This window comes from Aspergillus niger (genome assembly GCF_000002855.4).
Source record: "Aspergillus niger supercontig An04".
NCBI classification, from domain to species: Eukaryota; Fungi; Ascomycota; class Eurotiomycetes; order Eurotiales; family Aspergillaceae; genus Aspergillus; species Aspergillus niger.
In genome coordinates this window covers 1,777,612-1,804,860 of record NT_166539.1, presented here as the reverse complement: position 1 = coordinate 1,804,860, position 27,249 = coordinate 1,777,612, and the positions used below count along the sequence as shown (strand labels likewise).

General features: G+C 49.4%; 13 protein-coding genes across 13 annotated transcripts; 5 read left to right on the top strand and 8 right to left on the bottom strand.

Moving 5' to 3' along the window:
• Positions 1 to 716: 716 nt before the first annotated feature.
• An04g07280 (hypothetical protein) lies at positions 717 to 2,639 on the bottom strand (the record flags this gene model as incomplete). The annotated part of the gene is made up of 2 exons (XM_059747632.1): positions 717 to 1,681; positions 1,886 to 2,639. The coding sequence occupies 2 exons, from the start codon at positions 2,637 to 2,639 to the stop codon at positions 717 to 719; spliced, it is 1,719 nt and encodes a 572-aa protein (XP_059603646.1).
• A 357-nt stretch (positions 2,640 to 2,996) lies between these two features.
• Positions 2,997 to 4,032, top strand: An04g07270 (uncharacterized protein; the record flags this gene model as incomplete). The annotated part of the gene is made up of 3 exons (XM_001402051.1): positions 2,997 to 3,239; positions 3,298 to 3,933; positions 3,985 to 4,032. 3 exons carry the CDS (start codon positions 2,997 to 2,999, stop codon positions 4,030 to 4,032), a joined length of 927 nt encoding a protein of 308 aa, XP_001402088.1.
• A 621-nt stretch (positions 4,033 to 4,653) lies between these two features.
• On the bottom strand, positions 4,654 to 5,724 carry An04g07260 (uncharacterized protein; the record flags this gene model as incomplete). Its single annotated transcript, XM_001402050.1, has 4 exons — positions 4,654 to 5,075; positions 5,143 to 5,483; positions 5,546 to 5,600; positions 5,679 to 5,724. The coding sequence occupies 4 exons, from the start codon at positions 5,722 to 5,724 to the stop codon at positions 4,654 to 4,656; spliced, it is 864 nt and encodes a 287-aa protein (XP_001402087.1).
• A 332-nt stretch (positions 5,725 to 6,056) lies between these two features.
• An04g07250 (uncharacterized protein) lies at positions 6,057 to 6,946 on the top strand (the record flags this gene model as incomplete). The annotated part of the gene is made up of 3 exons (XM_001402049.1): positions 6,057 to 6,089; positions 6,151 to 6,175; positions 6,240 to 6,946. 3 exons carry the CDS (start codon positions 6,057 to 6,059, stop codon positions 6,944 to 6,946), a joined length of 765 nt encoding a protein of 254 aa, XP_001402086.1.
• A 1,111-nt stretch (positions 6,947 to 8,057) lies between these two features.
• On the bottom strand, positions 8,058 to 9,791 carry An04g07240 (uncharacterized protein; the record flags this gene model as incomplete). The annotated part of the gene is made up of 1 exon (XM_001402048.1): positions 8,058 to 9,791. The coding sequence occupies one exon, from the start codon at positions 9,789 to 9,791 to the stop codon at positions 8,058 to 8,060; it is 1,734 nt and encodes a 577-aa protein (XP_001402085.1).
• Positions 9,792 to 10,431: 640 nt separating this feature from the next.
• Positions 10,432 to 11,196, bottom strand: An04g07230 (uncharacterized protein; the record flags this gene model as incomplete). Its single annotated transcript, XM_001402047.3, has 3 exons — positions 10,432 to 10,520; positions 10,572 to 10,830; positions 10,885 to 11,196. The coding sequence occupies 3 exons, from the start codon at positions 11,194 to 11,196 to the stop codon at positions 10,432 to 10,434; spliced, it is 660 nt and encodes a 219-aa protein (XP_001402084.1).
• A 422-nt stretch (positions 11,197 to 11,618) lies between these two features.
• An04g07220 (uncharacterized protein) lies at positions 11,619 to 12,744 on the bottom strand (the record flags this gene model as incomplete). The annotated part of the gene is made up of 2 exons (XM_059747631.1): positions 11,619 to 11,640; positions 11,684 to 12,744. The coding sequence occupies 2 exons, from the start codon at positions 12,742 to 12,744 to the stop codon at positions 11,619 to 11,621; spliced, it is 1,083 nt and encodes a 360-aa protein (XP_059603645.1).
• A 1,813-nt stretch (positions 12,745 to 14,557) lies between these two features.
• Positions 14,558 to 16,012, bottom strand: An04g07210 (uncharacterized protein; the record flags this gene model as incomplete). The annotated part of the gene is made up of 3 exons (XM_001402045.3): positions 14,558 to 14,938; positions 15,003 to 15,623; positions 15,719 to 16,012. 3 exons carry the CDS (start codon positions 16,010 to 16,012, stop codon positions 14,558 to 14,560), a joined length of 1,296 nt encoding a protein of 431 aa, XP_001402082.1.
• A 474-nt stretch (positions 16,013 to 16,486) lies between these two features.
• An04g07200 (uncharacterized protein) lies at positions 16,487 to 18,040 on the top strand (the record flags this gene model as incomplete). Its single annotated transcript, XM_001402044.3, has 4 exons — positions 16,487 to 16,646; positions 16,693 to 17,030; positions 17,083 to 17,560; positions 17,625 to 18,040. 4 exons carry the CDS (start codon positions 16,487 to 16,489, stop codon positions 18,038 to 18,040), a joined length of 1,392 nt encoding a protein of 463 aa, XP_001402081.1.
• A 195-nt stretch (positions 18,041 to 18,235) lies between these two features.
• Positions 18,236 to 20,550, bottom strand: An04g07190 (uncharacterized protein; the record flags this gene model as incomplete). Its single annotated transcript, XM_059747630.1, has 6 exons — positions 18,236 to 18,673; positions 18,724 to 19,640; positions 19,673 to 20,085; positions 20,143 to 20,198; positions 20,252 to 20,426; positions 20,489 to 20,550. 6 exons carry the CDS (start codon positions 20,548 to 20,550, stop codon positions 18,236 to 18,238), a joined length of 2,061 nt encoding a protein of 686 aa, XP_059603644.1.
• An 894-nt stretch (positions 20,551 to 21,444) lies between these two features.
• Positions 21,445 to 22,058, bottom strand: An04g07180 (uncharacterized protein; the record flags this gene model as incomplete). The annotated part of the gene is made up of 5 exons (XM_001402042.3): positions 21,445 to 21,474; positions 21,548 to 21,579; positions 21,638 to 21,698; positions 21,770 to 21,848; positions 22,030 to 22,058. The coding sequence occupies 5 exons, from the start codon at positions 22,056 to 22,058 to the stop codon at positions 21,445 to 21,447; spliced, it is 231 nt and encodes a 76-aa protein (XP_001402079.1).
• A 406-nt stretch (positions 22,059 to 22,464) lies between these two features.
• An04g07170 (uncharacterized protein) lies at positions 22,465 to 25,211 on the top strand (the record flags this gene model as incomplete). The annotated part of the gene is made up of 2 exons (XM_001402041.3): positions 22,465 to 24,975; positions 25,059 to 25,211. 2 exons carry the CDS (start codon positions 22,465 to 22,467, stop codon positions 25,209 to 25,211), a joined length of 2,664 nt encoding a protein of 887 aa, XP_001402078.3.
• Positions 25,212 to 25,782: 571 nt separating this feature from the next.
• An04g07160 (uncharacterized protein) lies at positions 25,783 to 27,032 on the top strand (the record flags this gene model as incomplete). Its single annotated transcript, XM_001402040.3, has 3 exons — positions 25,783 to 25,970; positions 26,025 to 26,200; positions 26,269 to 27,032. 3 exons carry the CDS (start codon positions 25,783 to 25,785, stop codon positions 27,030 to 27,032), a joined length of 1,128 nt encoding a protein of 375 aa, XP_001402077.1.
• Positions 27,033 to 27,249: the final 217 nt, after the last annotated feature.

Genomic DNA, 27,249 nt, shown 5'->3' with positions numbered 1-27,249 from the left:
ACACTGACGTAATATGAGACAGGAAGTTGCAAGGGGCTTCAGCTCACCTGCCAGATAATGTTATCTGGCATTCAGCGGGTGGTAGAGCAAAAGATCAGACCATGGGACCATGTCTCTCCATTTTAAAGATATCGACGTGGCTAACCTGACATGAAGCCGTGCTCTCGGACTTGGCCGATAGGATGGTTCTCTGCTGGTGAATTTGCATCACTTTCGGGATCTCCGTTAAAACAGTATGTAACATTAGCAGATTCTAGTTGCACTGCATAGTTTCTGCCACGGATGTTGGGAGATTGTTGCCATGCGAGGTGGACGGCTGAGGACGATGCTGGCTTCCCCAGATCTTTTGCTGGTTAGGCATAGCCTTCTGCTAAGTTAGCAAGAAAGTGCATCACGAATCGCCGTGGCTATACCGAACGTGTCTGCCAAGCTGCATATATGGGACTTATGCAATATATGCTATAAGCGTGCAATTATAATACTACTTCACATATGACAAAAAGTAGCATTTGCTTCCGAGCATGGGAGAAATTGGGCTTTAAAGCGGACACACTTGGTGAGATGCAATATCCGGCTGAGCTGATAAGCGCATCTTTTAGAGTAAGCTTTTGATGGTAATTGCTGAAAATGCATCGTATCAGAAACGAGGCTATTCATGCTGAGCAAGCACTAAGAGCTCGATGTCTATGTACACCAGTGACCAGAAAAAGAAGCAATTAGTATATCAGGTCCGGGCTTGGGTCTTCCTCGATGTAATAATGCATAGACGCATTTCCAATAAAGGATATCAGATCACCCTGTGAAACTGGTTCCGTATCACCAGGGAGAGAGAATGCGGTGATCGCTTCAATACCAGATCGCGCTCGTGCAGCTCGTGACTCTATGCGAGTCTCGATATGCCCGTCGCTTGGTCCAACGTATACAGCGATGAATTGGCCATAGACACGATCCCAGGTAACCATATGCTCGGTCTCTTCCCAAAGAGTATCATAAGTTGGATCCTGATCATGTGGGCACCTGGCTCTCCTTGCTAAACGACCGAGCTGCATCACATGAATGGAGCGTTCGAGAGGGGATCCACTGCTATTGCAGCTGACACGAACTAAACCCAATGTTGAAGGTGTCCAAGGCTCGGTACCCTCTCTTTCAGCAGATGAAGAGGCCCCCGAACGCCGAAATGAAGAATACCGGGGGAACCAAGCGTACTCCACATCCTGGCCTTTAGTTGAGGGCAAAGATACAGGGATCACGTCTCCCTCGTGTTCGTCAAGCATTTCTGCAATCTTCCCGAGATCTGTCACTGACCTGGAGCATCCGAGGGCTTTGATTTCGGCAATTAAGCGCGCAGTGCTCTCATAGCCAGTGCTGTCACCGTCGATATTGAAGAGGGGTGTCTCAGAGATTATTGAGTGCGGATCACTGATATTTGTGTGATAGAGGCCTTCGGAATCCCAACTGAGACCCATCTTGTTCTCGATCTGTATTAGTTGAGCCTCAAGAAGCTTCAAGTACTCTTTCTCGCCTGCCATCCGAGGCAACAAGGGACCAAGAACTTCTGACTCAAGCAGTGTGTTGACGTCTTTGAACTCCGATATACCAGGCAGAATTCCTTGGGAGCGTTCCGACACTTCTTGCAAGTAATCCGTAGCCCGGAGAACATCACCACTTTCCATCAGAGTAACTATACAAGTATACATACATTGGTACATTTCAGGTGGAGTGTTCGGCGAAAGTCTCCACATCGTTTGCCTCCATACTTCAGACAGAAGGTCTTCGCTCTTTAGTCTCGCGAGTAGGCAAAGGTAATGCCCACGATGCGTTGTTGGACCGGCAGAATCGCCCCAGGACAAAAGGTCATGTAGGTTTTTCTTCCTGCGTTGCTTACCTCCCTCGATTATTTCCAGTATCGCGTTCGTATCAATACTAACCTCACGGAACCTCAGATAGTGAAGGGCATTGAGGAGCGCATTCACTAGAGATTTGCTTGCTAGGATGTCCATAGGCCACAGGCTAACGGAAAGGTATCCATCCAGAAACCTTTCAAGCGCCGGCACGGACAATGATAGTGCAGCATAGTACATCCCCAAAAAGTATATATTATCCGTACGTGGTACTCCCAGCTTCTCCAGTCTTGTAATGATAGCATTGAGCGCCGAGAGAATTTCGCCGTAGGAATTCTTTCGCTGGCAACGATTTAGCGCTTGCGCTAAAAGGGCGCAGGACTGTGTCTGTAGAAGCAGACCGCCTTCTGCTTCATTGACACTTCTTTCAATGAATACCTGCAAGTGACGCAGGTTTCGTACGTCATGTTTCAGGGCTTTGAACGACCCAATTTCATCGGGGCTCCGTGGCTGTCGACCAGAAGAGCTCCAAAAAGGTGGTGGTAGAGACGCTAAGGGCCAATCACCGAGAAATATGTCCGAGAGGTGCTTGTCAAGCTCCGGATTGGAGACGTCATTGTGAGCGGGTTTCGTGGTACCCGTCAGAGCGAATCTGACCAGGTGGGACGGAGTGGGCTCGGTATATGAAGCTCTGGTGTTGACGTCGATGGAGACATGGCGGCACAGCGATGGTGAAACATGCAAAGACCTCAATGCCCGCCGCCGTGATAGCACGCCCAGGTGAGAGTATAGCGACATAGATTTTTATTACTTCTAGGCATCAAGGAATAGACAACTGACGCAATGTAGGCGGTCTTCAATGGGCATGCCAGCGATAATCCGGGGTTGCCAAAGTGGAGATGGCAGCGGGTGGATAAAGCATAATAACACCCGGCAATCCACTAGGGGAAAGGCGGTCAGCATGGCGGTGGACTATGGCGTTACAGCAGCTCGGATCCGAATTCGAGGCTTCAGTCCTTCAGTCAGGAATCCACCTTCGTTTGCTTCACCTCTCGCCCCTATACTCAAGGTTTTCAAATTAGCCAACTATCCTTACAAGACTATCTCAACGGTCTTCTTTCGGGGCCTTACTCATCACTCCTATCTATTTGCAGCATGCCTGCCGAGCAGTCTGCGGCCAGCCCTTCTGGCGCCAAGGAAATCTCCAAGCCGTCCGCAGAGAATGACCAAGCCGGCGATGATCGCAACGAACCTACATCGCCTTCAAAAGAGAAGACGAAGGGAAAATCAGGTGAAGAGGCTAGCGTGGATGAGGCCAGTACGGACCAAAAAGACGATGATGCTGCTTCGAGAGCCCGCCAACGACAAGAAAGGTTCAAGGCTCTCCAGGCTCGCGCAGTAAGTTCATGATAGCGAAGATTCATTGTGCGCTGTGTTCATACTGACATAGTTTTAGAAAACCGCTACCGAGCGGAATCTGAAAGAAACGGCTGCCGAAACACAGCGTCTCGCAACCGATCCGTCGCTGCTTTCCTCGCTCTCTCGCAAACATGCTTTCGCATCGCATAACCTTCTCAAGGCTGACACAGAAGCCGCTGGCGAGGACTTCGAACGTAAGCGTGCATGGGACTGGACTGTCGATGAGTCCGAAAAATGGGACAAGCGCACGGAAAAGAAGCAGCGTCATCGGGACAATGTCGCATTCCAGGACTACACCCAAGACGCGCGAAAAGTGTATAAGAGACAGCTGCGGGAAGTACAGCCTGACCTTGAAACCTACGAGAGGGAGAAGATGGCAGCGATCGAAAAGGCTGCTGCCAATGGCGATCTCGAGATCGTTGAGACCAACGACGGTGAAATGATCGCCGTCGATAAGAACGGCTCTTTCTACTCTACAGCTGACAGTGTTGGCTTTACGGAGAACAAGCCCGACAGAGCTGCTGTTGACAAGCTCGTGGATAATCTTCGGAAAGCCGAGGAAGTCCGACTCAAGAAGCGGAGGGACCGCCGCGGAGACGATGACGGCGACGTCACTTACATCAACGAAAAGAACAAGCAGTTCAACCAGAAATTATCAAGATTCTATAATAAGGTGAGTTTTCACTCTGCCATTTGTCAAAGGGGCTAGCTAATTGTTTTCCAGTACACTACGGAGATTCGCGACAGCTTCGAGCGTGGTACGATGATCTGATTTACGCTAAGGAAATCCGAACCTGCAGGACAGTTCAAACGTACAATCGCCTTGCAAAGGACCTGCATGACAGCAACCTTATGTGTGTGCTCTGTCAATTTTCGTTTCTCTGCACCTCGTTCCGGACTATACTGGACAACTGCAAAGAAGGCGTCCGACGAATTCCCCTTGCAGGGTCCGCTACCCTGCTTGACGAAGTTGGCATACCGGTTATAGCACATACAAGCCGCACCTATCACAGTCATGCCATCACCTTGACCAAGATCTCAAGCTACTTGACGGTCTTTAGACTGGTTGCCCTTGAAACACGAATTAGGCATGTATTGTTATAGCCTCATCTATGATACATGATGTAGTGTACACTATGGCAGCTTCCAGAGAGATCCCCTGAATAGCTCGAGATGGCCAGATCACAAAGCCACTTTCCTGATGCCGTTATTTCGGAGCGAAATCAGATGGTGATATGCGCTCGGCCGGGAATCTGACCTAGCTGCGCAGGCCTTTCCTCCGGTCGGTAGATAGGTCTTCTCGCTCACCTTGGGAATATTCTCATTCAAGGCGCCAAGCAGCCAGTCTGACATGTTAGTTTGGCAATCAATTATTTTCCCTTGTGCTCCTTGCTCAGAGCATGCTCTTTCTCCACGCTTTCGTAGCCAGAGCTTCTATCTTCTCTACTCCCAAGGCACCTTGGACAGAATCGTCATCGAGGGCTTCCATTACAGCCTCACCCACAGTATCCACCTGGAAGGGTTTCGTGACCATAGAGCCCAGGAAGTCCAGTCTGTTGCCCAAAAGCGCATTGACCTGAGAACCGACAAAGCCACCAAGAGCAATGGGGAGAGTGAACTTCCTGCTTTCATCGTACATAAACGGGGCTCGCACAAAGACACTCCGCAGCTCTGGTAATTTCGCCGCGATGATAGATTCCGCCTCTCTCTTCGTTGTGATATATCGACTGGGGAGAACTGGGGCGCCTGAAGCAGCAGAGATGTAGAGGAAAGTCGGGACATGTTCGTTAAGAGTTTCTTGCGCCAATGCGATCGCTAGATTGAACGGGAATCAAGACGTTAGCAATCCACCCATCCTAGCATAATTCGCGATCGTACGAACCAGAATCGCGGTTCATAAGCTCATATGTAAACTGCCCATTGCGCTCTTTCACTTGAAGAGGCTCTCCTTCACGCCTTTGCAACGGATTCTGACTGCCTGGTTTTGACGCTGCAAAAGCCTTTTGCAATCCGCTAAGGATTGGTTCTCGTCCTTGCACCACCCCTTTGTAGTCCGCCTCGAGGAGGATTCCCATGCTGTGGACGACGGCGGTCGCACCACTCAGGAACGGCTTGTAGGTTTCCGGCTTGAGCATATCGGCCTTAGCCCATTCGACTGAGCTGGCCCAGCTTGGGCGACTGAGAGAGCCGGTGACAGTATCCCATCGCGGTTCTCCGGAACGACTAATATCATGGTTATGAATTGAACAGATTCCTCAAGACATTGAGGCTGCTATCTTTCGTACCTAAGTGACGTAACCTCCCATCCTCTAGCCACAGCGGATTTGCAGATTCTCGAACCTGCACGAAAAATAAGTTGTTAGCATTGATTCCTCAAGCGTCCGGCTGGTAGGTACATAGACTGGCTGTACCACATACCCAAGAAGCCGTTCCCGCCGGCGACAACCACTCTCTTCGCTGCCATTGTGGGGTAAATTCAATTGGATCCGAGTCAATGTAATTTTCAATGCAAACTGAGACAGTGAGGTTAACGAAACATTTTCGTAGATCTTTAATCGCCGGAGCTCGAATCCGGAGGAAGCAACGACCGCCCGCCACAGCTCAGCTTCCGATAGATTCCTTATCGTATCACCCGCATCCGTCACGTGCGACTGCAGAGATTCCGCGGCCTGGATCGCGACAAGAGCGACACTGGATCTACACACTCCGCTCTTAATCGTCGATACATTTGCTTCTTGCTAGGTATCTGCATACAACTCGCTCATCCCAGATTGGTAACATTATCAGTCTCGCAGCATGCCCTCAGCGACAGGAACCAAGCGTGTCAGAGTGAGTTCATCCCTCTTTAAGATCATACACCAGACCGACCGATTAATCCATTACTATACAGGGCGTTTCTGTCTTCCGGCCATTCGGTATGCCTCTACTTACCATTATTCCCCATATTTGAAACTTAATCCGGTCCTAACAACCCACCAGTCTTCGGCAGCGAAGCCCAACCCTTCGACCCAGCCAAGAAACCCCCCAACGTCCCAGCCGACCACACGCACCAGTGGCGCGTATTCGTCAAAGGCGTCAACGGCGAAGACATCTCCTACTGGCTAAAGAAAGTGCAATTTAAGCTCCACGAGACTTACGCACAGAACGTGCGGACGATCGAACAGGCCCCCTTCGAAGTCACCGAGACCGGATGGGGTGAATTCGAGATTCAAATCAAGCTATATTTTGTTCCGGAATCGACCGAGAAGCCGCAGACTCTATGGCATAGTTTGAAGTTGCACCCCTATGGGCCGGACGCGGAAGCGAAGAAGGAGCGCCGCGAGCTGGTAATCAGTCAGAACTATGAGGAGGTGGTGTTCAATGAGCCTGTGGAGCAGTTTTATGAGCTCTTGACGGGTGGTACGGGCGCAGCAGGGCAACCGCAGAAGGGGAAGGGTGGCAAGAATACCAAGCAGGCGCAGCAGCAGCAGAAGGGGGTAAGGACGGCTGAGATTCCGGTTAATTCGTCCGCGGACAATCCGTATAGTCGGACGACGGAGAGTAGTGAAATGGATCGGTTAGGGGAGGCGAATAAGACAGTCGAGCAGATGATCAAACAGGAGAGGGAACGATTGATTGAGCGGGAGAAGAGGTTGGCGGAATTGCGTGCGAGTGAGGGCGTGCCGGCTACTACGAAGAAGCGTTAAGTGCCGAGAAGATGAGGACGTGGATGTTTGGATTACACGTCTTAAGGCGTTACTCGCGTGTGGATACGCTTCGGTTGCCCAGCTGGCGTGGCTATTGTCCGATGAGACTTGGGATCTTCTTGCTGGCATTGATATCCAGGGTTCCCCGAAGTACTCCCTTTTTAGGGTGGGATAAGGCACATTCTCAGTGGCCTTGGGAGACCCCGAAGGTCCCATGACCCTGGTATGCTGAGCCTTCGCTGTAGTGCTACTTCCAGGTTGATTACCTTGCTAGCAGACTTGCAGGACATAAACCTGCACAACTTGGAAGCCTACAGTGAACATCTCAGTCCCCTACCGTCATGATACATGTTGAAGCACACATAGTCAGAACTAGGGGCTACACATACAAAGTTGATACGAACATTATCATGCCATTTAACATTCAGTATCTTCATGCGCTTGCTTAGATTCCATATCCTCCAACTACTAAGTTCACTATGTACTTTCACTGCTTAAGAGCCACGGCTGTCCGCATGGTCTGGCCTGTCCTGACCCATCTAGCAGTCATCCCCAAACGTCAAGAACATAGAGCACAATGTACTACAGACGAAGCTCGACCTTTTTCAAAGACAAGACCAATGAATTCCGAATTCCTCATACAACAGATATTCGGCTTCTGGTATATCCCGCGAAGGTTGCTGTTCATATTGAAGGCAGAAAGTAAAAATGACATTCAACCCTGATTGTATCTCGAGCCATGTCCGGCCCGATCCATAATGAGATGGTGATGCTGTGCATTGGCTTACGAGAAAGCCATGAATAGCGGTCAGCTTACTAGCCGAGGTAATCGTAGCAATAGAGACGCCTTCACGTCGTCAACTCTGAGAAGAACGAATTGAAGGTTTAAAAAGCGTTTTCGAGGGTAAGTCCATATCATCAGCCACGAGCAGTGCCAGGCAGGATGGTTCCAGTGCTGCAGTGTCTGCTGAATGTACATCACAGCGGCCCCCAAAGTAGTTGTAGCGTGGACCAAAGCAAATCAGCAAGTATGGTAGTAGGGCATCTCCAGCAAGACTCAGAAGTCCTGGGAAAATTACACACTCATATGTAATCAGTCCCTGGTAGACCATCAAGTGAAGTCGAGATCTGGCATTGGACCTAGAAGCAGCGGCTCGCTGCAGGTTGGGTCGATGTATGCAGATAGCAGTCCCGGTGAGAATATGCCTTGTACATCAGTCTCCACAGGCCTGGATGTGTCATTGCTGCTAACAACAGACAGCCATGCATTATTTTCAGGTGGATTGCTGGGACCATTTCTTGAGGCCAAAGGCACAGCGTTGCTGGTTTGTGGATAGCGAGACTCAATCCAGGCCGTGAATGTCTCTGCTGCCACGCTGCGGAGGAAGTAGTGAGCTCGATTTGCGATGGGCCACTTCTGCTTCAGTGTCTTCAAGCAGCCTAGAACTAGGATTATCCGGTTACAGTGATGATCCGAACATTCTGAGGAATGAATTCGGCTTGTGGCAAGCTGCACCATTCCACAGAGTACTAAACTGAACACGACAAATGGACTGTATCTCTGCACACTGGGGCGGACTGAGAGAAGGTTGGAGAGTTGCTTGGATGCCTCGGTAGCTTTGATATCATGAACATGTCGAGTGAAGGATGGCGAAAGCCGAGATGGGATCACCGGACAAATTGGACACTCTGTTTCTGGACAGACTGGCCGAAGACTGCTTCTTGGAAGATGCAGGAGCATCGCAGCAAAGTGAATAGTAGTGTGTGCCTGGAAAAGTATTTCATCGACGCTGCCGTACGTATCCACGATATCGACTTTATTTGGTGGAAGATGATTTGTCCAACTGACAAGCGCATTTTCCACAGCTTGCAAGTGATCCCTATGTGTTTCTGGCAGGCTATTTAGGACTAATACCCGTGCCAAAATACATACCGCTTCGATGCGGTAGCTGAAAGATGAGTAGCTTGTTTCTTCATCGGCGAAAATGCGTTTATTGAAGCCAGCAAGAGTGGGGGGTGAGGGTATATTGGTGTAATTGGCATACACGGACTCCTCGCAAGGCAAAGCAACATCGTAGGGAACACCACTGCAACGCAAGACCACTCTCTTCTGCAAAGCTGCCATGTAGACGTCCACGATGAAAAGCTCCCACCAAGTCCGGCGAAGACTTTCAGCTTCAACAGCATTGGAAGACGTGGATGCGAACTCTTGTCGGTACATCCCAAGTTCCAGTGCAATGTCGACAGCTTGGGAAAAGGATGTGTGAGCTTGCGAGCACTCACCGCGAGCACATGAAAGTATCGAGTACAGCAAAAGGGCCTGAACCTTGCATGGCGTCCTTTCACCACTGCCGCTCAGTTGCACACTTGTCAGATCAGGAAGCGAGCCAGTAGATAGGAAATGGCCACCTATGAGAGTGACAACTTCATGGAGGTACGCTGGGTACTTGCGCTCTTCATACAAGGGCGCTGGAACTAGGATGGGATGCGCCGAGTGGAAGTTGTCGTAGTAGAGGCGGACTAGCCGAGCATCAGAATCCGCAGCGTCTTGAGCCTGGCCCTCTACAATTGGGGAGATGCGCTGGTTCTGCTGGCCCGAAACGGTCGAAGAGGCATCTCGTCCGCTCATATCAGTAGTGTGCGGTGACAAGAGCAGGTCTGCGGAAGATGCATCGTGATGCTGCCGAAGTGCTTCACGGGTTTTCCGTCTCCCTCCCCTTCGAGAAGGAAGATAACTACACTTCAGTCGGTTCTGTAAGCAGCGAGAGCAGGTGGGGGTTTGGGCGTCGCATTTGAGATGCTGCTTGCGACATTCCGTACAGGCCAGCGGTGATGGACGAGTCATGTTCAGAACTTTGGTTGAAAGCTCTCGTTCATCCTGACATATAATCCAAAGAACATAAAAAGTAGTAGCATGTTATGAAGACAAATGACTGTTCCGGGGATTGACGAGACAGAAGGATCCAGCTGGCGTCGAAGCAGATGCAATCATGGAGATGCGCACTTCATGGTCCATGCCTACTCGGGCAAATGCAGACTCATAAACCCACATGACTAAGCTATCTACATACATAATCGGTGAATGTCGCCACTGCGATTCCACGCGACGTCAACTGAATTCTACTTTATTCTTAATAATAGACTTTATCTTCGCGGAGCGCATCTAAGATGCAATTTAAAATGGCTCATTAATACTACACTCTGTGGAATAAGACCATTTCTATCCATACTGCAACAGTCGACCTAAAGAGCGGCACTGCTTCTAGAGAGACATTGAAACTGATTAGTACTATGCATGGCTTTGTTCGCCTCAAACCAACCCAGACAATTGCGCTACAATGATACCAATAGCCATATCCCTTGAGATATCGAGCCTTAGGCCTGCCAAGTCCCACTTTAAATGCATACAGATTATCAACGCTAGTCATGAATCATAGCGAGTGTCCTGCACTCGTCTGTTCTTGTCCGAATTTCCTCCCACCCTCCTAGGACGCCTGATAAACATGGCTGCTCCGACCAGTTTCGCGATCATAGATGTTGTACCCAAAGTCCGCAGCATTGGGCGGCGTATACACTGCAGAAGCGTCAGACAACCATGGTTTTAGCAGGGTGGAGGCCAACTTACAGTGCAAAGAAACAGCAACCTGATCTTTCTGGGGATTCATGACCCTATGCAGTCCGATCTGGTCACAGATATACGCAACTTCATCGGTCTTGTACGTCGTCTCTTGCTTGACCGTCAAAGGCGCATCATGGCCTCGTGCGGGATCTGGCGTATCGTATATCACTTCATTCAATTCTCCCCCGAGAATCTTCATGATGCAGTGAGCATTTGCGTGATCATGGATGGGCGAGCCTTTTTGGGGGTTCCAGACCAGAACCAACTGGGAACGTGTTAATCGTCAACCACCACAATGGTTTGCAAGTAAAGAACTAACCAGGTTGGCACGACCATTGATATCCTCCACCAGGTTGCGAGTATAGTTCTTGCTCACATCGTTGCGTGCAAATCGTGACCAGTCATTGGGATTGGAAGCGTATTTGGACATGAAGGCAATCAGAACCTTGTGGTCGACATTCTCGCCATCAATGCCTCGAGAGCTACCCAGGTAGCTTCTCAAGTCATGAACCAGCTGCTCAAATGTATAGTTGTCATTTTCAGCCAGTAATGGAGCCGGGTCCTTATTCAGATGGGAGGTTGTGTAGCTGGTAGCAGCGCCAGGGAAAGATGCAAGCATTGTAGAAGCCATTGTGTCCCCAAGGTTTAAGCTGAATGTTGAAGTTTGGTACCTATTGGAGTCATTCCGTTGTTGCTTTATACCTTAATGGAGCTGATATTGGTAGCTTTAGATAAAGTCCCAGCTCCGTACTTTGTTCAACAACACAGCTTTTGGATGGCCGAACAAGTTCAATCGGCGACTCGGAGGACACGCATCGGCGATCGAAAATCATCCAATGAGAACTCCGCGAATAACCATCAACCAATGAAAAAGGCCCATTAACCACAGAGCAGCATTCAGTGACCCCTTGAACAACCCCCGGAATCCGATCTACACCGCGTGCGACAGACAAATGTTCAGATCAGCTTCTCCTGAAATGCTCATGACGACGATAACCAAGTTCTAGGCCACTTGACCGCGCATATCATTACGTGGAGGTTTTGATCCTTCAGTCACAAATAATGCCCAGTTAATCTAATTAATACTATCATACTATACACAGCTAATCTATACAAACCTCCGCATAACCATCCTTAACCTATCAACAGACCTCAGAACAGCCTGTGAACTACCCCCGATCCTAGCCGCCGACGACGTAGTCATTGTAGATACACCTCTCCTATTCCCCAAAGTCTCGGGAACTTTCACAGGCATCCAAAGAAACGCTCTCCGCCGATTCCCCGTATCAACCCAAGGCATCCTTCCACCCCGAACGTTAACCTGCAACGAAGGATGCAAGAGACGAGGTTCGCCTAGCCCAGCATCCCTCTCCTGTCTCCATTTCACAAACTCCTCTTCTCCCGTCCCCTCCTTCACATGCTTATTTCGTTCTTTCTGATCCTTAACTGTTACAAAAGCCTTAGGCTCCCGTACAGAAGTAGTAGTAGTAGCAGCACCCCCCTCCACAGCAGGCGGATAATCATGCCCCGTATATAGTTTAACATGCTCCGGTAGCGCCAACAGCTTCCGCATAGTCTGATACAAGGCGCGAGCATCTCCATGCGGGAAATCACACCGCGCACTGCCCACATCCGGATTGAAGATCGAGTCTCCCGTGAATACATTGGTGCCTATCATGTACCCACTGTGATCGGGCGTGTGGCCGGGCAGATGGAGGACTCGGGCGGTGATACGTCCGATTTGGAAGGTCTCGTCATCTTGGAAGAGGTGGTCGAATGCGGTGTCGATGTCGTTGGGCGGGATGTTGTATCGTTGTGCGAATGTGGCTTGGACTTGGCGGATGCGGTGGCCGGTGCAGATGGGGACTTTTTTGGGACTTGTCTTTGATTCTGTTGATGAAGAGGATGAGCGCTGTTGATGAAGCTTGGTCTGAATGTAGTGGGCTGCGGTGAGATGGTCGGCGTGAGCGTGTGTCTCGAGGATTCGCGTGATATGGTAGCCTTTTGAGGCCGCGAAATCAAGAAGCGCATCGGCTGAGGTCGTAGTCACGGTGAGTTGGGATGGATCGAAGTCGAGGACTGGGTCGATGATCACGGCTTCGTGTGTCTCTGGACAGGCTACGATGTATTGCCATGTTGAGGTTTGTTTCTCGAATATGGGATGGATGATTGGTTCCATCATGTGCTGTTGGTGCCTCCTCTGTTCGTTGTGTAGATGTTGCGATAGTGGTGAGTATATTTCAGTCATGCAGCTTTTTTGACCTCGTACAAATAACCTGAATCGTATGTCTATTAAGTAATTCTTTTTTCTAGAATGTCTTCTCTTTTTATACGTAGAAAACTCTTACAAAAATTCCTCTCTCTTCTCGGGCGAGATGCTAATATGACTCTATACGAATGTCATCTTGAGCCCGATCCCCGATTCCCTACCTCGCCGACCTGAAGGCTTTTCGTGGTCCCCGGATTCCTGTCCTAATTCAGTAGTAATCTATCCATATCCCTTATCTTATCCGCCACTGCACCAAAACGAGAACAGCAACTAGTGATATCTTTAAAGAAGCAACCACAAGCCCATTGACGCCATGACCACAGGACATACGCATCACCGCCCCCCTATATCACTTTCCAGGACATTCAAAAGTACCCAAATTCCGCGAAATAGCGACAACATATCTCACTGGTCAAGAATTGCGGTGTGCATCGCCATAATGGCGTTGATGGTGTGATAAGACGGTCGCCGATCGATAAGCTTCAATCGCCGATTGCTTTGCATCCCCCTTGATTTTGACTTGGTTGAGACCTGCCTGCTCGGAATGTGAGACTTGGATACCAGGTTACAGGTCGGGGATTTTGCCCGGTCGAATTGATTGTTTGGTTTTGATTGGATGGGCTGATAGGCTGGCTGGCTGTGTTCTATCTGGTAGCAAGTTGCTGATATGGGAGGGAAGGGGTTTCCCGTGGGAAAGGACAAGTTGGTGCTATGGGAGAGAAGAACGGTCACGAGAGCAATGACCGCATCGATTCCCAGTTGGGTTGCCAGCAGGAGAGAAAAGGGTAGGTTGTTGGTCAGATGTCTCGTTCATCTGATGTATTGGGGAAGGACTGGTTGGTGCTTGCTTCAGCTGAGAGATATCATGGTTCCGATATGCTACGGTAGGGCTTTGTAGGTCGCCGAATCGGTGTTGCTTTTTTTTTTTTTTTTTTTTTTTTGGTTTTTCTTTTTGCTTTTTTACCTTATTATGGAAGCGATAACTTCGTTCCTCGGAGTCTTTCAATTGGGTAGGATTCTGCAAATATCGAGGATAACTGGCCGGCTCAATTGTTATGTTGGGATGTGAAAAGTTCGTTACTTATTGTAGGTGCTACCTGTGGGAGTATCTGTGGGCCATGTATTGGTACAAGTGTGTCCTCTTGTCGACTACTACAGGGGAGGTTCTAGCGCCATTCTCGAAGAATTACCAGTGGGTATCAGTGTCAATGAGAGCTGGAAGATCGCCTGGCCTGGTTGGCTCCCTTCTTACAGCTCTTTTCCTTTCGTGTAATCATTCTCCTGCTTGCCGATAAGATGGGAATAATGGCCGCATGTCATATGTCCGCAATGGAGGTATATTCGGTGATTATGAACAACAGTTCTGCGACTTATCCACTACATTAATGGGTCATCAATCACAACGCGACCCGCTAAACACGGAAGAAATGATTCAAGTGTGCTTCTATCATGATGTAAGTGGTTGCAGATAGAGGAGTTCCTGCGGATCCTCTCGGATATCATCGCAAAGCCCAGCTTTCCCGCCATCCGTCTCCGCCTCCGCTTCCGTCCCCGCATGCCGTGAGTCTCCAAAATGTCCTTGTGAAGTAATTGTACAACAAGAAGATCCTCTAGTAGTTGATCATGACTCGAAAGTAGTGAGGGATGATAAAATTCAAGAATTGATCTGCTTCTATGGTATCAAGGGTCGCGTAGCCAAAAGTTTAACTGCATCGCTGCGGTATTAGTCGGTGTAGCTGGCTGCAGCTTTCGTTGTGTCCCTGGTCTGTTTAAGAAACGGTATCAGATCTGTCCCGCCCGTCCCCCTGACACCGGCATTGAGTTTCTCATGAGAATTGTCCACTATTGTCGACGTTGTTGTGGCTAGGTTTGTTCTCGAAGATACTTGGTTTGGCGGCGGAGTCCTTGCAGCCATGATGATGTATCGAGTCACCATCCGCACATGCTTATCGCGAAATCCCCCAAGTGACATAACCGCCATGTTATATGCATCCCTCAAAGCAGATCCGGGCTTGTGACTTAATACATAGGATCTCACATTAGACGTGCGGAGCATCATTTCCAAGAAGCGTCGGTGAGGGCCTGGCATGTAGTTTCGCATGTTCTTGAATATACAGTCAGTATCGACATTGCTTTGTCTGGATAACTCCTCGAAGATCAGTCCTTACCTGCATAAAACCAGTCATGACTTGAGGATTCGACTTGCCGTGAGGCTTGGTCTCCCCAGTGGCCGAATGTTCCACACCCAAGAAAATGTCGAAGGCTTGGATCAGAGAACTTTGAGCATTGCTACCACCACTGTATTGATGCCATTCGCCTCGTCCTTCCCCAACATCATAGAATACGCCGTTTGGCAGCCCGGCCGATGCCATGTTCTTGCTGCCGGCTAGGTATGGACGTAATTGATGGTAAAAGACGGGCGGCGCACACTTTTCATACATGCGTTCCAAGAGGTCACCGAGTTCCTTGAGACCATAATTGAGCTGCTCCAGACGAGAAATAACACGCTGGCTATCATCAACATTAGCTGCATGCATAGCATCCAGCATTAGCTCGATGAGCTGTGCTCCCTTGGCCTCGATAGCGACGGAGAGGACGAAAAACCATTCTTCGTCTTTGGTGCCTGTGAACGAGGTCACCACTGATAAATTGTCTGGATCCGTAACGTCTGTATCAGTGGATGGTACTGAAAAGTTCCAAAGATTGAGGGCAGCATATGTAGCACATGGTGGTAGCTCTAAGTGGTTCGAAACTTCGATGAATGGGCGTGATATACAGGGGGGTAGCACCTGTATAGTTGATGTCAGCGAAGGCACGGGCCATGCAGTGATAGACAAGAAAAGAGGGATTGAATAAAAGACTCGATTCTGAAGGGGAGTAATACATCTTTCGGCTTCTCACCACCCCAGATGTAGGCGTGTGTAAGGTAAGCAAGCACAACATATGCTCTCCGCCACTCAGGTTCCCCCTTCAACTTCTTCGTAGAGAGTATACCCAGGTCATCGACAGACCTCCTGATAGTACCAGACTGAATCAGGCCAGGCAAGTCCTGAGCGATTTCCTCCCACGGGGAATAGTAAGGGTCTTCCAATCTCCGTACGGGAGGAACTTCCGGGAGGAACCCGTTCTGGAGGGAGACACCGTACGCAACAAGTGAAATGTCTTGTGTATAAAGCATGATAATATATGCACTTCAGTAGACAACTTGATATTCAAGCCTCCTTGAAATGATCCTCATGCAGGTAAGAGTAGATCCAAGTGTTTATATTGTATTCCCAAGGAGGGACGGAAGAAAACCGGATCCAGAGGGCTCGAGATAGGGCCACCTGCATGAGCAAAGACGGGTCATTTCCCGTTTCACAACGACCATTCTCAGGCAGAAAGGCAGTGGATTAGCGGAAAACTTAGCAACCATCCGGATTTCTGGAGTGGATGCTTTGTTATCTCACTTCCGGCAACACGGATGGTGAGGCGGAAGCGGAACGGTATCCGGATCCGGAGGGAGGGACAAACCGAAGTGCCTTGTGTCACACGCCGGTCCATATATAAATGTTAATTGGTGACGGTCAGCGGATTGTTTCTGGTGTTCATCCATTTTTTCTTGATATCCTGGACCCAGTTATTGCACTTTAATTACTATCCAAAATCCACAATGTCGAAGTCGAATGGCGTCAGCCTGGCATTCCCCGCCGAAGCAGCGACAAAGGAATATGCAGCATCTCTAGACTCTTCTGATAGACTTGCTGCATTTCGGGAGAAGTTCATCGTCCCATCGAAAGCAAATATTGCTTCCAAAAAGCTAGCAAAGCCTGGTGGGTTCCATCCTGGCAACTGTAGACCTCGTCACTAATGTCACAGGCCTTTCGCCCGAGTCATGCATTTACTTCTGCGGTAACTCACTTGGCATTCAACCCAAGGCCACAGCAAAGTACTTAGAAGCACAGTTGGACACTTGGTCATCTATTGGAGTTGGCGGCCACTTCACTGATCTTGAGGGCTCACCCTTGAAGCAATGGCAGCTGCTCTCAGAGCAAGCAGCTGATTCAATGAGCAAGATTGTGGGAGCAAAGCCAGAAGAAGTCGCAGCGATGGGAACACTTACAACGAACCTTCATCTTCTGCTGGCTAGTTTCTATAAACCGACTCAAACAAAGCACAAGATCTTGATGGATTGGAAGGCTTTCCCAAGTGATCACGTAAGTTCGAAAGAAGCTGCCTTCTGCTATCACGGCACTGACGATTATATAGTACGCTATCGAATCTCATATTGCCTGGCATGACCTGGATCCTAAGGAGTCTATGGTGCTCATCGGTCCAGATGAAGGCGAATACGAGATATCCACCCAGAAGATTTTCTCTTATATCGACAAGCATGCTGATGAGGCTGCTATGATTCTTCTTCCTGGTATTCAATATTATACTGGGCAACTGTTCGATATCCAGAAAATTACAAAATATGCCCATTCGCGCAACATGGTTGTTGGCTGGGATCTGGCCCATGCGTTCGCTAATGTTGAGCTAAAGCTGCATGATTGGAACGTTGATTTTGCAGCATGGTGCACATATAAGTACGGAAACGCCGGTCCTGGAGCAATGGGGGGGCTTTTCGTGCATGAACAACACGGAGAGGTCGATTACAGCGCGGGAGAAGATGCACCCAAATTCCGCCATCGTCTGACCGGGTGGTATGGTGGCGATCGATCGGTAAGATTCAAGATGGACAACAGTATGTGTGCACTTGGCTATAGAACAATTTTGTGGGCTAGTAAGCTGATACGATTGATAACCAGAGTTCAAACCTATTCCTGGGGCAGGAGGATTTCAGATATCAAATCCTTCGGCCATCGACCTTGCGTGTCTTTGTGCCGCTTTATCGGTGTTTGATGAGACGTCAATGGCAGATCTTCGCAGAAAATCATTGAAGCTAACAGCATACCTTGAGTTCCTTTTGCTCAGGGATTATGAAGAAGAATCTAGGCCATTCAGCATTATCACGCCCAAGGACCCCGAGGCGAGAGGCGCACAACTGAGTCTATTGCTCAAGCCTGGTCTATTACAGAATGTTGCACAGAAGTTGCAAGAAGCAGGAATAGTCTGCGATAAACGGGAGCCGGGTGTTGTGCGTGTCGCTCCGGTTCCTTTGTACAACAGCTTCAGCGAGGTTTGGACATTTGTGAAGATCTTCAAGGATGCACTGCAGCAGTGATGGGTCTCACTAGATCATTTGGTCAGGACTGAGACCAGATTTGTCAAGTTCGCTCCGATGAATGATTTTTTAGATAGATACCAAATTATTTGATTCTTAGATTTGTTGAAGCTCTCACTGCGACATGGTCCACAGCCACTGTGCAAAAGCAAATAACTGAAGTAGGAACTCTATGATAGACCCGTACTGTTGAGGTTATAGATTTCCAAAGCCGTTCCTTGGATCACCACTTCGTAGAAAGTCCTGGGCTTGAGAAAAGAAGTTCGTAGCTAATATTGAGAATTCATCGTATGAAGGCGAGCCAACACCCATGGGGTACTGCGCATCGGCCGTAACGATAGGGGTCTGAATATTGAATTGAGAGGTTGGTGACTGTGCCAGAGCTTGCTGTGTGTGTAAGCGAAAAGGCTCCGGTAGAGGGGAAGTCTGAGACACTTCAGCTCCAGGGGTAGGAGCTTCTGAATAGAGTGAGTCCCCAAACATGCGACGGGCTGACTCTGCATCACTATTGGAGGAATACTCGAGAATCTCCCAGAAGCGCGAGAGATCTATAAGTAAGTACTTATTCTGAGCACCAGACTCAAGTTCATAGGATGCTGACACGGCATCTTCCAATCTTTGCAATCTGTCCGCCTGTCAAGGTGTCAGCAGATAAACGCAAGTATGGAAGGACATTGCCTTACCAAACGTGCCATATGTGACCACTTGCATCCTAGATTTTGCACGAAACTAACACATTTGTAGAACCTGTTGCGTTTTTCTTCGCGAATTGTAGTATTCTCCGTGAAGCTAAGCTGTAACTCAATTGTTGCTACCACGGCAGCACTATAGCCCAAGAAGGGATCCGAGACAACAAAAGACCTCTCTTCGAAGTAGTCAATAAAATGAATTATCCATGTCGTGTGCGATGAGATCAAATCCGAGCTGTGCTGTAGGAAAATCTCTGGAATCGTACTGCGAAAATTTCGGAGGCTGAGAGAGAGCAAGAGCGGATGATTTAAAAGACACAAAATCGTATGATATAGAAATTGGTTCAGTAACCATGGGCCCCAGTAATCCCTCCTTTCTTGGAGATCTTCGAGCGTTCTTTCACTCAAGTTAGCTGGCTTGAATCTGTGGCTGTATGGCATTTGCGTTTCCCGTTCCATAAGGGCAGTCAAGATTCTCGAATACTCTGATTGTGAGGACCAAGGGGGTACGTTGCTAGGCTTTCCATGGCGTCTAACATATTTTGCAGTTTTCGCAAAAATTTCACTGAGCATGATCACGTAGGCTAAGATACCCTGATCCTGCATTCCTGATGACCGTGTTTCATTCATTCCATTGCTTGATGATTTCGTTGGAGGCGGCCGGCTAGGACTTTCTGGGAACTGAGGAAAGCAGCCATCAGGAAAATCTAGGTTGTCGAAATCGACTCCGTGAAGGCGCTTCAAAAGACAGATACTCCAGAAGCAGCGCCTACGCTCTTCGCGTGCAGCAGGGGATTGTGCTAACCCAGACTCTAAGCCAAGGTTGGCACATTGTGCCAGGTTCATTGCCAAACTGCAATGGATGCTTGAGCGGTGCGTGTTTCCATCTAGTAGTAAGCACGTTAGCAAAGCTGTCCATTAAGCATGTCAGCGGCCACATTACTGGCAAAATCCACCAGGCTCAAGAGACATAGGCTCTGGAGAGTTGAGAGCTCTATTGGTCCTTCCGAAACCCTCCTCATAACCAAGCCCCTGGCTACTTCCGTATAGCCATTTATAAGAGACGTAAACCCCCCAGTCCGCGAACTCTCCTCCGGGGAGAACCGAATGCTCAGCGCCAACATGGCATATACTATCTCTGGGTCACGGCTCCCCAGGCTATTGAGAAAGCCTTCCTTTTGAAAGAGTGGAAGAGGCTGAGAGTGACAATACGTCAGATACAGCTCAGCCATCGAGAGCACCTTTTCCCAGGTGGGAAAGGGAATGGTTGGGCTTAGAAGGGATGATGCCACGGCATTACTCATGACAGCAGTGCGAGGAGCAGTTTCCCGTGGCTCTTGTCTGGGGGTGTTCTGCCTAGATCGAACAAGTTAGAATATGGATCACATCGAATCCGGGGGAGCGATGGATTACCCCAGGGCATCAAGAACTTGCCCCATTCTTGCTTCCAGGCTCCCCAGTCGTTCCTCCTGTGGTAGGTTAGCAGTGTTCAGCAATAACCCTGGACTACATCTTGTCTCACCAAGATCTCCGATATCCTGTTTTCTGAGCTGGGAGGAACGGAAGCCGCCTCCCGTGGGATGGGAAGCCCAGTTGTCGAAGATCTTCTCTGTTCTCCAGCATAGGCGCATTGCTGGTTTAACCGGGCGCATAAGGAGCAGACTGGCTGCTCCCCAGGGCATTTTGCCTTCTTACGTCTGCGAAAAGTCAGTGAATAGTGCGTCATTTAGTACAAGATCGGACAGATGTTCCGTCTCACCTGCATGGTTCACAAGCTTGCCGCACTCGCTTAGCCGGCCGCTCAGCAGATGTGGACGCCATGTCACACCCTTATAGTCGCGTAAATTTGCAATGTTGTATATAAATCATAGCATACTGAGAAATCACTGTCAGTTACTCCTGCTTGTTGAACTCCTGTGCTGCCGTGCGCAGGAGCGCTCATACACTCCTAAGAGGTACAATATCCCCACTTCCGAGGTATCCTCATTGACAGGTGGCAGTTACCATAGACTATTATCTTCATTGTAAGGCTATCTACGCCTTGATATTCAAATCACAAAGCAGACGATATGTACTATGGCTTGAACATTTTGGAGATTGTGAGGTTGAACTATCAGCCCAACGTTAGATGGCCTTCCGCAGATTGTCAACTATTTGGCCGTATCTTGTTTCCCAATTTGGATAAAGTGCCATGCATCCATGGATGACTAATCCACGGACAAGCTTCACCTTGATCAGGTAACTACATACAATAACTCTGAGCGACGATAGCCACACTTGGCAGTCTTGCGAGGGGAAGCGGCCATTGCAGCTGAACAATATACCATGTTCATGACCCTGGAGCAGGGTATGCTAGCTGAACCGAGGAAGTCCAGCAGCGTCCCAACGTGTCATTGTAGTAAGTCCATAAGCGTTTACTAGGTCTTGCAACCTTTATATGCTATGGCATGTATCTTCAGACGCATGTAAGGGTACAGCCATAGACTCCTTCCATCCGACTTCTACTCGGTTTGTTGGTCGATTCTTGTAAATCCACCCAAAACAAGCCGAGTATGGCTAGGACACAGGGTACTCGGCGATATACGATAGAACATGAGGCAAATATTAACGCTTTGACGCTTTGGAGAAAGTTATATACAACGTCAGTTATCTTTCTTTCTAGCTGCCTATCATAGAAATAGAGGTACACTGTGTCAAAGTTGGCGAGGACCCCATTTACGCCTTGCCGAACCAGGTCTTGTGGCCCTAGGATGAGCATTAGTAAATCTGTTATTCCACAGGTTCCCCTTTGAAACCCAAATTCCAAGGTGCAACTCACAAAGACCATACGACCCATAGCGTAGGTGGTAGCTAAGGAAGATATGCATTAGCCGTGGTCCATCTTTATTTATGTATTTAAGGCGCTTACCGATGCCCATTCCGTAGACGGAGATCAGGTAGGGCCACATGAGGTAACCACTGCGCTCAGTCTATAGAGAGTTCGTTTGTTAGGCTTTCTTGTTGCTTTCGTAAGTTACGATCGATTCGCAGATCAACGGACCTTCCACCACTGGCGCTTGCCGTCGTGCTGCTGGAAAAGACGCTGGTAGTAAGGGACACGGTTCTCACGGAACACGAATCTATGGGAAGGCAAATATGTTAGCAAGTCAATCCAGTGTAAAGGTTCGCTTCCGAGTCCCAATTGCATGGAATATTTACGCAATTGAGCAGCCAACAGTCCCGACCGACAAGCCGTCAGCCCGGCCGCGCTCAGGAAGCCATGCGGGGGAACAAGTAAGGAAATGAAATCAGTGAACATACCCAGCCATACGAGGAGCGGTGCGGAACATTTTGGCGGTGCGCGAAAGCGACAATGGGGGTTATGGAGGAGGTAGGAGGGACAATGGCAGATGAGAGGCTAGCAGCAACAATGATCAGTCGATGTCGTGAAGTGTGGACCCGAACGGTCCTTGAATATCACGTGACTATCCTCCCACTTCCGCCTTTAGGATGCGAGGCTTAATAATTATCACGTGAATATGTAAGCTTCTAACCGTAGCGAGTATAGCGTGTTTCTGGTGGAAGCCCGGCGTGCCCAGAAAAGTAGTCCGCGGAATCAAAGGTGTGCAGAGCAGAAGAAAGCCGCCAGTTACCTGTGTTCACATGTGCCACTAACACACTTCGTGATAGAGTGCGATTTACGAGGATGGTCAGATTTACTGCCGCCTTCCTTTCGCTCTCCTTTCCTCAAACCTCATGCGCCCGGCTCTTCTTCGACTACTGAAGAGGCCGTCAGCTCTCTCGGTTCTCGACTCCCTGATATCGATGCCAATTGGGTTTGAACAATTGGACGTTCGACGCACAGCTAAATGTGTTCGATGCTTATCCAAGACTCACAAACAGGCGAGAAGTGCGCCAGCTGCGGAGCTGCAACAAACGCCTGCGAACGATTCCTCTTTTCCATCAACGAGGCGAGCATTCAGCTTCCGCATATACGAAATTAATACGCCACACAAACAGGCCGCAGCTAAAAGTGGAAGCTCTGGCGACACGGCTCAAAGCTTCACCGGGATAAGCTCTCGTAGCCTTGCGTTACAACCAGAGAGATTGGAATTTGAATCGGACATAGGACATACGGATGACATCGGAACCCGATTAATAGACGACCCGGTGCATCGGAACGATTTCGCTCTCTGGGAGGAGTTACTCCGCTACCGGCAACGTCATTATGGTGATAAAGGCACGTTGGATATTTGGGAGGGCTTGACGAGCCGCGTTGATGGTGTGCAACTGCCCGTTGAAGGAGAAGTCGCTGATTTCTTTTGGCAAAGCTTTGTGGAAGCTGGCATACGGCACGGTGTCATTCTGAACGAAATCGCTAATTATGCGCTGGCGCTTTGGAATACAACGGGGAAGCGCTGGGAGGGTTTCTATGAGGCTGTCGTTGGTGGCTTTATTGACCGTGGCATGACGCAGCAGGCTGTTGAATGGCACAAACGCCTTCATCATCCTCATTTGACACGCCCGAACGATATTTTACATGTCTTCCGGCCGACCGTTCCTGCTCGACAGCAACATAGAATTACTGGAGCGATAAAGACCAGGGGGCGGGCTGCTTCATCAAGCTTATGGGCCTTCCGTAGCATCTGCCGTATGACTCCAGGCCACCAGATCTATGCTCCCATCATGTCTACCCTGTTGCGCTGTGGCCGTCTTGACGATGCGCTCTCAATGCACAGACTCCTCATTCAAGAAAATGACCATCCACATTCCTTCGACGAATTCGAGCCAGTACTAGAGAGCGCCAAACAGTACGGGCCGTGGTCGTCCTACCAAGAGCTCCACCGCTATGCCTCCCAACGATTCCCTGAAAAGCTAAACGAAACCGATGATCCTGACACAGTTGCTGCAGAAACTCAAGGAAAGGTTGCGCATGAAGAGAGACCAATAAAGGATGAATTCGGCGCCCGAATTTTTGCTACGGAGGCTCTTAACTTCGATACAATCCTTTCTGGCTTGAAAATGTTTGGCGTGCCAGCTCTTGGACCGCAATCTCTACGAGAGATGGCGCTCAGAGCTCGGGGGAGCCAAGATATACTGAGTAAGCTCCGAAAGCTCGAACGAGCAGGCATCTCGCTGGGGAACTCTGTCTTCGTGCGTCTTCTTCGCAAGCTCGCCACGGAGAACCGCGACATACTCTTATCGGACTTGCTCCACAGCGATGAGCATCCCGACGTCCTTGAGGATGCGCGCATACAAGAGTCTCTACTTCTATCTTACTATCTTAGTAAGGATTGGCGTCATTATCATATGACCCTGGCAATCTTAAGTGAACTATCCAACGAAGGGCCGGCTCTGTTCAACATTCATTTCAGAAAACATCTTGCAGCTGGCGAGTGGACTCTGGCCTCCAAGCTGGTTGATGAAATGGCACTGCGCAGTCAAAGCCTCACCAAAGAAAGCATTGACTTCATGGTTGAAAAGGTCCTGACTCCTCGCAGGCCCGGTGTCAGCCCAATCAAGGGTCAGCGTCGCTCAGAAGTCGTGGAAGTAACCTTTCTCTTCCGTGTCTTACGACGCATCGTTCCTGTGGGTGCTTCTGTGTCTCCTGACCTTTGGGTCGAGATGATCAAGCGATTCGGCATGATGAATTGTTGGGATGAGCTTCGAACATGTTGTCTCTGGCTGGCCCGTTATTATTCTTCTAAGCCCCAACAAGACCACGCTCCTCTCCAGATCATATCGCTATCGACTGTACAGCAATCGTCTCATGCTATCTCACCGGACCAACAGCGCAATTCCATCCTCGGGGCTATATTCAGCAAACAGACGCAAGCCGCTCTTGTCTATTGGGGGTTCCGGATGCGTGTTTCCTCCAAACGAGACGACTATAATCCTTTCCACACGGATGATGAGAACTTTGTTCCTTGGGTGCGTGGTCTTGTTCTCCTTCGCGAGCTTGGACAGAACGGTGTGCAGCTTTGGACGAGATGGATCAGACGGGCTTGCCGGCACCGGCTTGCGGTGCTATACGGACGACCTCGCCGCTCCAGTCGTCACATGAGTCGCATGTTGCGACGGGAAAACCCATATAGTGTGGAGCGAGTCCTGGGAGATATTGACCGTGCGTGGGGACAGCCCCTCCTGCTCCAAGGTTGGGAGCCCAGGGATGTGTATCGGCTGGTTAACCCACCCAGCTCGAAGATGTCTCAACGTCGAACACGTCGAACCTTCTTGAGGGAAAAGAGCCTGCGAGGGGCAGCCTTTGTGAGTAGCCGGTGAAATTATATATGTACAATATACCACATAGCAACACATACGATAGAACAACAATTTTACTGTAATACTAGCCCAGCACAAGACACACCGCTCACGTGAAGAAACCGGGGCAACGCGGCCACACAACAAACGAGACAAACATGGGCGGGCTTCGCCACGCGCAGATGGCGTGGCCCGTCAGCAAATGCGAAACAGGAGCAGTCATGACCGACCCTTGTTCCTAAGAATAGGCTGGCAGGCAACGCGGCCAGACTCCATCTCCCAGAGCCTTGTTCATACCGGCCCACCGTCACTGGTAGATCAACACTGCCCTCTTAACTTTCTCATGACCCGTAGGGGTGATCCAAGCCAAATGGCGCGGTTGTTGCCGTGGTTCAGGCTTTAGGAGTCCATGTAGTGCGTCTTGGTAGTCCACACTCTCTGCACAATTCACTCATTGCTTTCACGAGTGGGGTTTATTGATTATTGCTCTGCCTGCTCGCCTGCATCATCCACATCCTTTACACATCCTTTATGGCCCGAAGGTTGGATGCTTACTGTGTCTGATTCTTCTTTCTCCCTTTCCCCCTCTTTTCTTTGCTGAAACAATAATTCTCACTCATCTGGCGCATCAATTAATTAAACCCTTGAAATAAGTAGACGGATAATTTCCCCTTTTCTTGATATACGCGCATTCGGTGTGTATCACTTGTTGCTTGGACTTCGCAGCCAATTCTTTTTGCATGAGTCCTACCGGCTTATATAGCATCTGAACGATTGATATCCTTTTCCACCCAACCAGAACGCGCAATCAGCATGCTAGGACTGGGAGTTCTAGCGCTCCTTCCCTTCGCAGCGGCGAAGGCTGTACGGCCGCGATCCACTGCATGCAACAACTCCCCAGACTTGTGTTCCAAGTCATACGGAGAAATCACTCATCTGGGTGCACACGACAGTCCGTTTCTACGAGATGCCTCGACAGATTACTCTACCTTTGGAGACCAGTGAGTTGGATTGGGAAAGCAGAACGTCAATGCGGTTTGTTGACCACGTCACAGATACTACAATACTACGCTCCAGCTTGACGCTGGTGTCCGTCTCGTCACAGCTCAAGTCCATAAGTCGAATTCACAGTGGCGTCTATGTCACTCTAGTTGCGATTATCTAGATGCAGGACTGTTGAGTACATGGCTGTCAGATATCAAAAGCTGGTTGGACTCCAACCCCAATGATGGTACGTTGGTGACAGACTGCAATTATTCCCAGACGAACTGAAAACTAATATATTCTGTCAAATCTCAGTTGTGACTGTTTTGCTGGTCAACTCAGACGACGCAACAGCTTCTGATCTGCACTCGCAATTCGAAACGGCCAATCTCACCAACTACACCTACACTCCTACCTCGCAAACCTCCGCACCGAGCTCGTGGCCAACATTGCAGGAACTGATCAATAATGGTACCCGGTTGATGACTTTCGTGGCCTCTTTGGACGCTTCAAGCAACACTGTAGCACCGTATCTGATGGACGAGTTCACTTTTATCTGGGAGAACAACTACGATGTGACCTCCGCCTCCAACTTCTCCTGCGAGCCCGATCGTCCCACGAGCCTCCAGAACGAGCTTTCCACCGCCCTGTCTTCCAACCGCCTCCCATTCATGAACCACTTCCTTTACCAAGAGACATTGGACATCGAGTACCCCAACGTCAGCTACATTTCTACCACCAATGCGGCCTCCGGAGGAACAGGAAACCTTGGAGACACAGCAACGAAATGCAAGAAGGAGTACAATGGCCGCCAGCCTACTTTCATTCTGGTCGACTTCTTCGACAAGGGTCCCGCCATCGATACCGTGGACAGTCTAAACAATGTCACCAACGCTACTGGACGGAAGAACCTGACTTCTGTCAGCGTCACAAGCTCGGCCTCCACGTACTCCAACGTTTTCAAGGGCCTGGTCGAAGTCGTCCAAAAAGCCAAAGATGGGGCGAATCCCAGCATGGGCGAGTGGATCTGGGCTGGTGGAGATTGGGGAAGTCTGCTGGGCGGCGGTATTGCAGTTTAAGCTGACCGCTGAGACCTCATACTTTGTGGTGTCTTCACCGTCCTTTCTCCCTTCATTTTGAATTTACTAGCCTATTTAGTACATTGTCATTTGCATCTATTCCACATATTTACAGTTGCAACATCAGCGCTGGTTTTTAAGGTTTGGACGAGCCTCACGACATTCCTTTTGCTATAAATAAGGGTACCAGGTTGGCGTTCGGATGATTATCATATGT